This window comes from Ochotona curzoniae, unplaced genomic scaffold (genome assembly GCF_017591425.1).
Source record: "Ochotona curzoniae isolate NIBS_2020 unplaced genomic scaffold, NIBS_Ocur_1.0 scaffold_3223, whole genome shotgun sequence".
In the NCBI taxonomy this organism is placed as follows: domain Eukaryota; kingdom Metazoa; phylum Chordata; class Mammalia; order Lagomorpha; family Ochotonidae; genus Ochotona; species Ochotona curzoniae.
Genome location: NW_024467108.1, coordinates 14,003,124 through 14,017,585, shown reverse-complemented (window position 1 = coordinate 14,017,585; position 14,462 = coordinate 14,003,124). Strand labels below are relative to the sequence as shown.

Genomic DNA, 14,462 nt, shown 5'->3' with positions numbered 1-14,462 from the left:
TACTTTTTACAGTATTATCTTGACCAAAAAGGCAGCACTATCCCCAAAATGTATTTATTAGAGCTCTGGATTGCTAGTAGCCATTGTATCACATGTCCGTGATCAAAGCTGCACATTGACATGCAGACTTTAAAACACAAGCATGTCTACATGCTCTACAAGACTTCTGGCTGTGTGAATCCCTGATAATGAAGAGGAAAGAGAGGTGTCTCTCACCTGCTTGATGACAGTACTTTTTATTTTTGGTAGAAAATATGGAGTGTTCTACTAACCCTGTTAGAATGTAGGCTTACAAAGCCTTGGTCTTTGCCATCAGATGCTGCAGCCTGGCCTCTCCCAGCCTGCCTTCTTGCTGGCAGGTGCTGTAGCCTAGCCCTGCCCCATCTGCTCCCATCCCCGGCTCATGCAAACCAGCATGTGTGATAGCCTAGCCTGCTATGACCTGCACCCCAGCCTGGCTTCTGCCCAGCCCTGCCTGGTCCAGCCCCCTCCAGAACCACACATTTGTTAGTGAGTGGAACTACCTTGCCTAGCCTTCCCAGGCCTGAATCACATGCTCACCAGTGGGAGCTATGGCCCACCAGGGCCAGTTCCCTTACCAGTTCCACTCCCAGACTGAGATCTCACATGTGCCAGTCGGTGCTAGGTACTCAGCATAGTCTGCCCCCTCCAACTAATCCTAGTCTTTGTATGAGCTGGTGGATGTTGCAGTCTGGTGTGCTCCACACCCTCTTCTTGGGTGCACCTGCAAGCTCTGCACCCTATATCAGCCTGACCTGCTCCCAGCCCCAGTACCCATGAGTGTTGGAGGGTCCCATGGTCATGCCTAGCTCAGCCCATCACTATCTCCAGCTCTTAAGCAAACTAGCAGAAATTACAGTTCCACAAGGGTGGGCCCCCACATCCCTCACAGAATCGGCTCCCAGATCTTCTTCTCTCATGTGTTGGTTGGTGTCACGGCCCAGCCTAGCATCAACCATTCCCTGTTCTGACTCACATTGGTGGGTACTGTGATCTAGCCCTGCCAAGTAGACCCCCAGCCCTAGCTTTGGTGTGTGCTAGTGATTGGTGATTGATGCTTACTAGCCTAGATCAGGTCTCCCATGTGGGCTAGTGTATTGATCTGACCCTTAAAGATCCTCCAGCTCCCCACTCCACACTGCTTGGCCTTAGTCCACTCACTTACCTGTAAGTACAGTGGCTTTGTTAATGGAAGGCCCTCAGAAGTCATTTCTCACCTGCAACATACTCCCTCAGTGGTCCTCCCTCCCATACATGCCCTTACCCCCTTCTCTGGGCAATACACAGTCCTGTGGCTGAGAGCACATGGGTTTCCCAGCCCAGCTTTCTGTAGCCAAATCTTTCAGTGGGGTGGTGTGCTGGCCTGGAGCGCTGTCCACCCATTAGGGTCCCAAGCTCCTGGTATGCATGTTGGCCTGGGACCTTATACCTCCTCCCACTCAAGTTCCAAGCTCAAATTTTCCCAAGCTCTGTCCACCAGCACACCACACCAGCATGTTAACCTATGGTTCTCCCCTCCCATTCTCCAGCCCTGCCAGACCCAAGAACATGGGGAAATCCCCAGGCTTGCTCCAGCTCCCTTGGAGTGGTGAGAGCCTCAGGTCCCTTCATGCCCCCACCAGCACTATTCTCCAGGCCCCCTGCAAGTCTGGACCCCAGGACCACACGAGCCCATGTGCCCATGGTGGATACAGTGGTGACGGGCACAGTGGTGGCAGCTGGCACATGCAATAATTAATTCATTTTGAGTTTTTCCCCCCTTTTTAAAAAAAGGGATTCATTTTATTTGCTTGAAAGGCAAAATTTCAAAGGGATGGTGAGAGGCAGAGAGAAAGATCTTCCACCTGTTGGTTCACTCTGCAAGTGGCTGCAATTGCCAGACTGGGCCAGACTGAACCAAGGAACCAGGAGGTTCTTCTGGGCCTCCCATGTGGTTCCAGGGGTCCAAGGACTTGAGCCAATTCTGGTGCTTTCATTGGCATATTAGCAGGGGATTGTATCAAAAGTGCAGTAACAAGGACTTGAGCCCATATGGAATGCCAGTGCATTCCCACTAACCCACAATGTTGTCCCTTAACTTTATTTCTTTCAGCAATCATGACAGTTATGCTTTCATTATCACTAATTCCCTTTACATAGTTAATGCTATGTAAGAAATCTGTGTTTTTGCTTTTAGTAAATTAGAATTTTTATGGCATATAAGTATTTTAAGTAAATTGTATCTATTTGAAAATTAAAGATTGATATTACTTGGATTTTGTCACATTTAACTTTCAAATATATATATCAAGGTGCTTTACAAAGGGAGCAACTATTTTTTTTTAAAGATTTATTTATTCTTTATTACAAAGTCAGATATACAGAGAGGAGGAGAGACAGAGGGGAAGATCTTCCATCCGATGACTTACTCCCTAAGTGACTGCAACGGCTGGTGCTACGCTGATCCGAAGTCAGCAGCCAGGAACTTCATCAAGGTCTCCCGCACGAGTGCAGGATCCCAATGCTTTGGGCCGTGCTTGACTGCTTTCCCAAAGGCCACAAGCAGGGAGCTGGATGGGAAGTGGAGCTGCCGGGATTAGAACCGGCAGACCCATATGGGATCCTGGCGCAGTCAAGGTGAGGACTTTAGTTGCTACACTATCACCCTGGGCCTGGGAGCAACTATTTTTTTTAAAACTTAGCTCTGGTCTAGGTGTTCAACAAAATTTTTTTCACCAAGCAAAAGCAAAAACCCCAGATACAGACATAGAAATGGAGACTTCTCGGACTCCTCAGGTGAGATTCCTGTTAGGATTCCAAAGCAAATTGTACTGGAACACAGGAGATTACTGGTGGCCCTACATCTCCCTGCTACGCAGAGTACTTCTTAAATGTTTTGAAGCATCTACTGTGGTTGTAAATTTCTGGAGTGCTTTATTAGGATTATTCTGCTGAAAAGCTGAAGAAACAAACAATGAGCCCCAAGAGAATGCTTAATTTGCAGTGCTATATTTGAATGTGTTCACAGTCACAACACAGGTTGAAATCATCCAGGGTGCAACCAAACATCTTTGTCTTATACTTCATGGATACATTCAGAAAGAGTTAGACTAGGTACTGTGAAGAGAAAATATAAAGTAAGGCAATGGCTTTCCTTCATAGGATAGGATTACCATATTAATAAAACATTTCTAAAGACAGTTACTGCAGGGCATGATTCTGATCTACTTTGCATTCTCCCAATTTTCATTTTCACCCATGTACCTGACTGTATGTGCCTGTAATATAGAACACTCCAGCAATAGGAGCTCCTTTTTAAAAAGAGATTTACAAGTTTTTCTAGAAGCAACTTTCAAGTATAGTAAAAGAGAAAAGTCTCCAAACAGAACAAGTACATAGCTCCCCAGGAACACAGTGAAAACTATGCAGAATAATTTTTGATGAGTCTGGGTGACTGTGCCAGACTCTAAACAAGTGGTGATTCTGTTGTGACATCTGCTGAGCAATGCATCCATTGTTCTCTGGAATTTAATTCATTTTAAATTACTCCATCCAAATGATAAAACATGAGATGTGCTACACTCCAGGGGTGAAATGCTATGATTGCTTTTAGTGTGACCACAAGTGTTAGTTGGGAAGCCATACAGCCTGGTCCAATTAGGCACTGGTAACTATCTTCTGAAAAACAGCCAGTTCTAGGAATGTGAAATTCTGCTAGATGGAAGAGACTACGATAAATGATCTTGATTACTCTGCTGTGAGTGCAAAGTTGGCACAGCCAAATGCAAAGATTTCCCAGAATGTAGCTCAGTTTTTGGAAGAGAAACTGTTTTCAAAACTTAAAGCAGCTGGAGAGTACAGGTTTATGATAGCAAGATATAGTTAAAACGTGTATCAATTCAGTCAACACATTACTTTATTGTTCAAGGACTACTGTGTAAATGCCCCCAAATCCAAAACAGAATAACCCTCTGCCTGAGAAGCGTTGTAAAAATTCCTAAGAGTTATATGTGGTAGAACATAGTACCATCTGGAAGCATTACTAATCAGGCATTGAAACACACACACACACACACACACACACACACACACACACACACACGTAAGAGGACTCATAAGAAAACACACAGAGAGAACAATTCTTATCTCCTGAACTCCATATATTTAATATAAACCTTTGAAACAAGTTCAAGAGAAATAAAAATTAAAAAACAAAATTCTCAAGAAGTAAAAGATTAACTTAGATGCCAAGTATTCCCCCATTGCTTCAGGCATCAATTTTTTTTTCTAATGTAAAAGGATGTCTTCAAACTGCTTAAGTGATAGGACATGATACACAAACCTGTTGAAATAATAAAGCCAGTCATCTTGCAATTTTAAGAAATTAAGTAAAATATACTATTTGACACCTCTCTCTCTCTCTCTCTCTCTCTCTCACACACACACCCACCCACACACACACACACACACACACACACACACACACACACACTGACAAAATGTGGCCTTCTCCTACAATAAGTACACAAAGATCACTGAGCTTTGTCAGGAGGGAAAACTGTGTCATCCCTCTCTACAATCCAGGTAATTCCCTTTAATCCAGTAGCAAATCTGGGCATATTTGAGAGGGGTGATTCTAACAGCCACATTGAAATCTTGCGGTGAACCATTCATGTCCACCCACTGGTGCCCTGAAAAGATGCCAATAATTTTTCGCTCCCACTTCTGCTGCTGTCTCTTCCACATCCTTACATAGACTCCTGAGCCACTGGCCCCGGGCTGGGCATCACACTGCTGGTAGAGCAGGTCGTAGGTCTCATCTTTGACATCACAAAAGCGGTACACTAAATTGCCTGGTCGGTCATTGTCATAACCAGAGAAATGGATTCTGCCCCCCGGCAGCTGTTTAGCGGGAGGGCTCACCCCAATCTTCATGAACTTCCTCTTGTGGGGCTTTTTGAGTTCCAAGAGAGCATAGTCATAATCCATGCCAATGTCATTGGCATTGCCTTTGATCCAACCCTTGGGCACGTGAGTGCGTTTTACACGGATCCATTGAAACTTCATCTTCTCGGGAATGCCTGAGTTTGAGTGGTTTGCTCCTCGGCTGCCATCTTTAAACTTGGGCTTAAGGAAGCCCACTCGAAGTTTCTGTGTTCCTTTTACATAGGTCTTTCCATCATGAATACAGTGAGCAGCTGTGAGGACATGTTTTTCTGCCACCAAAGTGCCAGTGCAGCCTGTTGACAACTTGACTGATGTTGAAAAGGGGTAGTTGAGCAGGAAGTCCTTCCCAAAAATGCTGAACCTGCTGTCATAGCCATAAATCTGCCGCTTCCTCCGAGACTTCCCTGAAGACCCTGAGTCTTGGTGTTGGGCACCCCCTCTACCACTGCTGAGGACATAAATGCCCACCCTCGTCTCGGTGCGGCTGCCATTAGCATAGAGCGTTTCGTACGACAGGTATTGCTTGGCCTCTTCATATGTGGGCAGTGGACTTCCCTTATGACACTGAGGTCCACATGAGGAGGATACTTCCAACTTTGCTTCGGCTCCAAAGTCTGGCTTGGCTAAGTTGAGGGTAGACTGGGGCAAGATGACAGGGAGGCGGTAGGCGGGCCATGTGGGTTTCCAGGGGGCGGTGTAAGGGCTCACCTGTCCAACAGCACAGAGCAGGAGGAAGAGGAGAAGGATGAGTAGTCCTGGAATTCCCGCCATGCTGAACACCCTTCTGTAGAAACAAAGACAGCAGGTCAGGAGGGCAAGGGCTGAACCTCACGGAGCACAGACCACGAAGCCCGGCAGCTGGCCTGCCATTGTTTCTAAGGCTGTTAGTCTTCCTCAGGAATCAGGGTGTGGTGGGGAATCCTTAGGTAATCACCTCCTTTACAATGCTGGGGCTTGACCTTGGGATTGGTCTTGTGGCTAAGTGCCCCAGATGAACTCGGTGTTCTTTCTGTGTTTGAGATGCTGCCCATGATAACCCTCTGTTCCCAGACGAACTGCTGACCAGCCCCAGTCTCCACACGCTTTTGAGCCTTCTCAAAGTGTTTAGTTCTCTCCTACCTCTCTGGGTCCCTTGATTTTCTTTCCTTCCTCTGCCCCTCCCATCTTCATTATAATATGCACTTGGAAAATTTTCAGGGCAATTTGCGCATTTTTAGCTCACTGACAGAGGTTTCCAGCTGGAACACTCCAGTCACACCCATCCAGAACTCCTATTGCTTCTAAATGATGACTGCATTTGGAAGAGGGCATGAGACTGCTTCTTCATTATTATATTTAATATATTATGTTTTGTATTTAATTCCAAAAAGCATAATCTCTAACAAATAGTTTCTTATTTCTTTGGATTATTTTGTAAACTAACAGAATTTTTGTTAAAGATCTAAAACTCTTGCTGCAGGTACACTACCATATTGTTATTGTTGGTTACTTTTTCAGGTGTTTGAACCTTTGTTCCCAGGGAAAATGTCTTGAACTTGGGTCTTTTCTAGCACTCAAGTATTTATTTTCATTTTTCTGAAAGGCAGAGAGAATGCAACAGAGGTCTCCTGTCAGCAGGTTCCCTCCCAAAATGCCTGCCATAGCTGGGCTGGAGCAGGCTGAGGCCGAGAGGCTGAAACTCCACCCGGGTTTCCCATGTGAGTGACGGGGTCCCTATACCCGAGCCACCATTTGTTGCGTTCCTTAGAATACATTAGCACGAGGCTACAATTTGAAGCTGAGTGGGACTTGAACCCAGGCACTCCGATATGGGACGTGGTCATCCTGGAGGCATCTTGACTGATATGCAGAAAGTCCACTCTTCAAAGGAGTGCCCGTGTTAATGTAAGAATGAATGGGTGGTATGACTATACAACAGACTTTTTGAATGATGCATTCTGACTACTAATAGATGTATGTGGATGATGTAGTAGCTTAAAAAGCGTGAGGTCGGTGAGGATAACAGGGGAGGTGTTGCTAGGGGGTGGATCTGGAGGTTGATGAGAAATTGACTATCACAGGAGAGATACTTAAAAAGGAGCAACAGTCTGCAGGGGCACAGAGCTGGACCACAGCGTGAGTCACTAAAGGAATTATCATTAGCTCAGCAAGGGCTGAGCAGAGGAAGTGGTGGGGGCAGCAGGCAAGAGCCAGGTTCTAAAGGACTGTGTGTGGTTTGGATTTTGCCCTGAAAGATGTTAGAGATGCTGGTTCACCACCCCACAAGGAAAGCACAGATGAGAAGAATTTCCAAGAACTTTCCTAAGTGCGTAAGCATCATTGACTGACTTCTTTTAGTGCAAGAGAACCTGACTCAGTGGATAAGGTAACTCACAAATTCTCAAAGGAGAAAGAATGGGTGTGGCTCAAATGGCCAGCAGGAAGCATCAGGGGGAAACCACCCTCATTTTCATTCTCCTCCTCTTCAAGGATTCTAAACCTTGGTGATAAAGCTGGGGTGCATTTTGCTTTCTTTTAAATAAAACTGGGAAATCTGGTCGAGTTGGCCTGGTGCAGCAGCTGAGCATGCTGATCCCACCCCCATCTCCATCACTACATTGCTAAAGTATGTATGCACTATTCTCACCCTGGAACTTTATTTGCATGACTCTTTCTCTTGATTCCTCTTTGGACAGGACGGATGGGAAGAGGAAGGAATGAAGTCCCAGAAAAGTCCATTCTTGGGGAATTCCTGATTCCCCGAAGCTCTTCCATGCATCCCTTCCAGATGTCCATCCCTTCCATAGGAATAGTCTTCAAATCCTATTCATAAAAGGAAGTAGATCTAATCATTTCTTCAGATCTTTGAAATCATGGTGTGCATACATAAATGTATGCATGTTTGTACATTTATGTTTGAACATTGTTGAGTCTAAAGATTGTTACTAGGCTGGAAAGGAGATTCTGAATGCAGCAGAATCCTCTGCAATGGGAATATGGCAATGGGATAGGTGTGGTAATGGCAGTGTGTTGGGGGATCAGCAGGACATGGATCTCTTTTTGATTATGCTCCTTTTCTAGCCAAGAATCCAGTCCTTGGGCTTATCTAGAGCTTACAGAGCCTTTCTGTGTGTAAGTTGTTGTCTAGGTGATTGAAAGTCCCACTCACACCAAATTCCTGCCAAGTATGACATGTACTGGGAGGAACTGTGCATCTCCCACATGGCTGATCCTTGGGTCCCATCGCTCCATCACACCACCCCCATTTCCATTGACTAATTGGAGAATGTTCATGCTCCAAGCATAGCATAGCAAACATGGTAAGCCAAGATTTGCTTTAGCTTATCTTAAGACAGACACCACAGACTCAGAGGCCCAAGTTGACAAGTGTGGGGACAGTATAGGAGATGAGATAGTGTTAAAATATGTATTAGCATAAATTATAGATAATACATACTTTCAATGTGCCTAAGGAACATAATAGCTAAGATATGTTCATATTATCATCTAGAGCATGAACCTTCAAACCCCAAATCTAAAATGTGTATGTTAGTTGGATCCAGAAAGGGATGATTTTGAATTATCAACTGCATCAAAATTCTTCTGATGGCATCTTTGTTTATCTTTATCCCTTTGTATGAACATCAAAATAGTTTATAGGAAGGTGTCCAGGGAAGATAATGACAAGAAAAAAATGTGAAACTAGTGCAAATATGTACACTCAAAACCCATGTAGGAACCTTGTTTTAAACTAACTCTATTTTCAATTTCCCAAGTGCTTTACCTGAATAATAGAGCTCTATTTCTTAAAAAAAAAAAAAATACTTTCTACAGGTCCTAAAGTATGCCCTATTTCACATGAACTGCTATGGCATTTTTAAATCCTTTTTGTTTTGAAAAAAAAATCATGTTACTAGAAGTCAGTTCATGATGTTATTGGGCATGGAGAGAGTGAGAAAGAGTCCTCCTGGAATGTGAGCACTGTGCAGTTACTTGGGCTCCCACATGCCACAGCCTCATTCTAACTTCTCAAACATACAGGACCAAAATGATGGATGACCATGTGCATCTGAAGGTATCCTCTAGGATTCCAGATCATGTCTTGACTGCTTTACTTTCTATCCAACTCCTTGTCAATGGCTTCGGAAAAGAAACTAAAGATGGTCCAGGCGTTTGAACCCCTGAACCCACATGGAAGAAGTTCCTGACTCTTGGCTTTGGCCTGGCCCAGTCTTGGCTGTTTCAGAATGAGAAGGTGGATAGAAAAACCTGTCTTTCTGAATCTCTCCCCCGTCACTCTGTAATGCTGGATTTCAAAATAAAATAAATACATATTTGAAAATCTGTAGTTCAGATTTAGGAATTAAGGCAGACATTAAGAAACCGATATAGGTCAAATTATTCCAAACGGATTACATTTTTAAGTAACTAGTCAGAAACTGGATAGATAGATAAAGCTTTGTGTACCCAAGTCCTTAGGCTTAAACTCACATCTGTGTTTAAGTTACAGACTTCTTTTTTTTTTTAAAATATTTATTTTTATTATTTTTTCATTGGAAAGGCGGATATACAGAGAGGAGAGACAGAGAGGAAGATCTTCCGTCCGATGATTCACTCCCCAAGTGAGCGCAACGGGCCGATACTATGCCGATCCGAAGCCAGGAGCCTCTTCCGGGTCTCCCACGCGGGTGCAGGTTCCCAAAGCTTTGGGCTGTCCTCGACTGCTTTCCCAGGCCACAGGCAGGGAGCTGGAAGGGAAGCGGGGCTGCCGGGATTAGAACCGGCGCCCATATGGGATCCCGGGCGTGCAAGGCGAGGACCTTTAACCACTTGCGCCACCGCGCCGGGCCCTAAGTTACAGACTTCTTAACTTTCTCACTCCCTTACCAAATACTCATTTATTTAAAAATGTCAATTTTTATGTTTTAAAATGCATTTTACTTATTTGAAAAGCAGAGAGAGGGAGAGAGATCTGCAATCTGCTAGTTAATTCCTCTACTGCTTGTGGTGTTGGAGTCTGGAGCTGTTAACTCAATCTAGGTCTCCCACATGGGTAGTAGGGATCCAACCACTTGAACCATCACCAGCTGCCTCCCAGGCTGTGAATCAGCAGGACTAGGAAGGGAGGCAGAGTCAGAACTCAATCCCAGCCACTCTGAATGCATGTGGCCATAAAAAGCCATGTGTTAACCACTATGCCAAAGGCCTCCCTCTCGAATTGCTTATCATAAAAAAAAAAGTATTATTACTTATTTTTATTTGAAAGGCAGATTTACAGAGAGAGGAAAGACAGAGAGATGGATCTTTGTCTGCTGATTTACTCCATAAATTGCCATAACAGCTAGAGCTGGGCTGTACTAAAATCAGAGCCAGGAGCTTCTTCTAGTTCTCTCACATGAGTGCAGGGGCCCAAACTTAGCCCACCATCTGTTGCTATTAGCAGGGAGTTGGATCTGAAGTGGAGCAGCTGGGACAGGAACCAGTGCCCATATGGTATGTCAGTGCCACAGGTGGAGGCATAGCCTACTGTACCATGATACTGGTCCTTAAAATATTTATTTTTGGTGATTTAGAAATTATTCTGGACAGCATCCTAAAGTACATAATCTTTTAAAATATAGGTCTAGGATTCTCTAGTTTTATGATTTGCTTTTAGGACCACAAAGTTCAGATTGCAGACTGTGTTATTTGCAAATGATATCTGAATTGCAATTTACTCCATTCACAGATTTCTGGAGGTTGGAGGCACAAGGGAAAAGTGAAAGGACAATTTATTATGCTAACCTCTTATCTGGCTGGAAGACCAGATTGCCCTGATTAGCTTGTAAAGAAAACAAAGGACTCCAAGAGGAGATAGTTTTTTTTTTTTCCTGCCTGTGGGCAGGGAAGAGGAGAGAGTTTTTAAGAATAGGGAGGAGGTATGGCTTGCTCCTGTTAGGATAGCTTCCTAAGAAAGCAAAGAGGAAACAAACCTCTTGCCCATCAGGGGTCTCCCCTGAGGCATTCACACCCCAGCCTGACTCACACTTGAACAGCTCAACCAAGGATGGCTAGAATGCTTTACAATCAATTTGGCAGCTTTGTAGTGTTTCCTAATTCACTTGGTAGTAGAACAAAGGATAAACAAGCAATGTTTTCTTTCTGATAAACTCTAGGTAAGCAAGTGCTATGTCCAATTGGGTTTATTTGAGCATAAACACCTGGGGGGTACAAATAGACTCAAGAAAAACATTATAATCCCATAATTGGAGAGGTAATTAATGGGTAACAGCTAAATTCTTTCACCTTTACAAATGAATCACATTATCCCTGTAGAGTAGCCCAGAAAACTCCTTAAGGAAAAAAAAAAAGAGAGAGAAAATAATAAAGATGCCCAAATCTAGACTAGCATGAAGAAAATTTAGGTCTACACCATCTCTTTTCTATGAATAAACCCTTGTTAGGTTTATTATCTTTTAAAGCTTTCTTTATTATCTTTGTTATTTTATTATCTTTTAAAGTTATCAACCAAGTATTTGCATGTCTCATTTCACCCAAATGACAAAGCAAATGGAAACCTAAGGTAAGAAAATATTTTTTTGCACCATGACTAGTAATACAGCAATTATATTTCTTTTCCACCTCTGGGCATCTGACTTGGAGGAGGGCTACTTATTCTGTGCTCCGTTACTGAGTCATTGTCCTCCATTCAAAAATACTCAACACTCAGGATGCTGCCACCTTATAAACCCACTAATACAATGGAGAGATTTTGATGTTACCAGATGTGCAAACAACAATAAATCTCTTTGAAGACAATGCATTATGACAGCTTTCTGGTTAAGCACCTTCATCCTCAAAAACTGCAACAACACAGAGCACCTCCAGAGGGCCAGCATTTAACTCCTGTACTTAACAGCCAAGGACTGTTTCTGAATCCTCCTAGGGTGGCCAGCGACCAGGAATCCTTGGGACATAGATTCTCTAATGCACAGCACCTGAATTCCTGTGACTGCTGTAAACATACATGACAGCGAGAAACAGCAGGAAAGCTTTCAAAAGATAAGAGTATTGGGATCAACTGGAATGATGACAAAGGGTCTTTCATGGACTCTGGGGCCAGGGTAGTGCAATCAAGCTAATTCCTAAAGCAAATGCTTAAGAAGGTACAAAGCTCTTGGAATACTCTGCAGCTAGGGTAGGTCTCATTTTCTCAGTCACAGACCTGTGAAAGCACAACACACCTGATCATTTAATGGTTTAAGAAATACAAAGTCTTATTCAGGAATCTGTAGTGTTCTTAGAAGTCCAACAAACCTAGACAGAATCTCAGTGATCGAACGAAGTTTAACTTCTTTATCAGAGAACTACCTAGCTAGCCTGGGATAAACATGGTGTAAACAGAACAGAGAGCATAAAACTGCCAATGGTGAGACCATGGGAAACAAATTCCCCAGAGTCAGTGGGAGTTATGCATGAATAGTGCTTGGGAGATTAAGTCCTAAAGGACCTGTGAGAAGAGATATCCGGGAGAACCTGCGACTATTAAACACTGCAGCCTGCAGACATATTCATGGTCATGGTGGCACCCATCCCTCACCCAGAGAAACGCCCACATTCACCAGTTACCTGAATGGGTTGTCACTGCTACAGAAATGAGATCCATAATAGCAACCCTGGGAAAAGTTCCCTTCCCACTGCAGGCACACATCCTGATTTTAAGCAATAAAATGATGAGAAGAAGGTATTTATATGCAGGCAGTATGCATATGATCACAATCACTCTCACAACTAAATACGCAGAGACTTCTGTCCTAGAAAGGTTCCCTCTCCTGACTGCATCTCCAATCCATTTGTAATAGTTTCCTTGACAATTACAAAGCCTGGTTTAAACGCTCTCACGCACAAGCAGGATCTTGAAACAACTGGCAGTAAGTATCTTGATATTAATTTGGCATAGAGATTTTGGCAACAGCTGACTTCAAGTATAACTTCAACTGTCTCCACACGGCCACGTGAGGATGATTCTGATATCGGTCTGCCAGACCCTAATGGGCACATAGAGATCTCCAAGTTCACTGTCTGGAGCTGAAAGTAGCAGGCTCTATTCCAGCCCTGACTCTTAAACAAGTGGTGCTTCCCAACAGCCATGGACTGTTTCTGAATCCTCCTGGGTGTCAACCAGAGGGCAATAAAGCAAACAGGACTTTTAATCTGCTGTTTTCTCATGAGATGCTGGAAAATAAACTTGATTTGTTTTCTGTGGGGGAGCGTGGTGATCATCCTTTGTCCAAATAAGTCCATTCCTCCTTTCAAAAGTTTCAAAAATGAGTAAAAATCGTTTTCTCTAGAAGTGAACAACTCTTGGTGGATGGCTACAGGCTGAAGTACAATACTTGGTTTAAACAACAGTTTCTAGAGTTAGCACCCCAAGGGAAGCAGAACGTATCAGTTAAAAATTCCGGAGAAAAGATCCTATTTTTCTAACCTGGGTTTGCCTTAACTTTTCTTGCTTGCTAAAGTGAGTTCACAATCACGTGTCTAGGGTTAAAAAATAATGCCCAGAGCTTGATAGAATCACAGCATGTCCAGCACTACAGCAGAGTAAGTGGTAGTGAAGCGTGCCTAGGGGCTGCGGGTATTGCTCGCGGCAGGAAAGCTTGCCTGATGCCGGCTCGCCCTTTGAACCCTTCTAGCAGCGGTCGTCCAAGATCGCAGTTCCACCTGTGACACTACATCAACCCAAATGCCCTGTAGCACCCCGGTTCCGGCCCTCGGAAACCCGACAGTGGCCGAAGCGAGATCTCCGGTGCCTCCAGCAGCCGCAGTCACCCCACCCCGCGCGCACCCGGCCCTTTGTCCAGCTCCTCCCGATGCCTAGCTGTCCCGGTGCCCGGGCCGATGTCCCAGGCCGCCGTCCACACTCACCCGCGCCGAGCAGCCCGCCCGGGCCGCGGCTCGCTGCGCCGCTCAGACAGGTGTGGGCTCCGGGAGGGCGCGCGCGGCTCCCATGCCTGCCCCGCGGCGCCACCGAGTGCGAGTGAGCCGGCGAGGAGAGCCGGCAGCGGCCGGGTCCGCCCCCGCGCCTCGCGAGGCCGTCCCGCCCCGCCTCCGGCCTCTGGGAAGCGGCGGCCGCCGCCCGCCCCACCGGCCCGGCCCGCGCCCCCTCCCCTGGCCGTGCGCCTTCCGCCTGGGCAGGGGCAGCGCCAGGAGGGCCCGAGGCCGTGCCACCACGCACAGGTGGCTCCGGCTGCGCCTCCCCTGCCGCCTGTCGTGGACTCCCCGGTGGCAGCCAAAGCGCGCTCAGGTGGGCCACCCTGCACGGAACCCATGCGCCGTCACCGAGGAGCAGCTACTTGGCTGCCAGCTGTCAAGGCGATGAGCCCGTTGGTCAGCCTAGAACAGGAGACGCAGGCTGACCCGGGGACCCTCTGTGAGAAATTGAGGAGTGGGGTGGAAACTAGGGCGTTCCTTACCCCACCAACCTTTTGCACGCTTTAGCGTGATGGAGCTCAGCTGGCATTTTGGGGCCTCGAAGGGGCTGCTAGCTGCGTTCC

General features: G+C 45.5%; 1 protein-coding gene across 1 annotated transcript; it reads right to left on the bottom strand.

Moving 5' to 3' along the window:
* Nucleotides 1–4,153: 4,153 nt before the first annotated feature.
* On the bottom strand, nucleotides 4,154–13,943 carry PRSS23 (serine protease 23). Its single transcript, XM_040964227.1, has 2 exons — nucleotides 13,834–13,943; nucleotides 4,154–5,731 (listed from the first exon to the last, which is right to left on the bottom strand). The coding sequence occupies exon 2, from the start codon at nucleotides 5,716–5,718 to the stop codon at nucleotides 4,564–4,566; it is 1,155 nt and encodes a 384-aa protein (XP_040820161.1). The 5' UTR covers nucleotides 5,719–5,731; nucleotides 13,834–13,943; the 3' UTR covers nucleotides 4,154–4,563.
* Between the last annotated feature and the right edge of the window lie 519 nt (nucleotides 13,944–14,462).

Excerpts from the sequence above, each read along its gene's own strand:
- PRSS23 (XM_040964227.1), bottom strand. The coding sequence starts at position 5,718 with ATGGCGGGAATTCCAGGACTACTCATCCTTCTCCTCTTCCTCCTGCTC.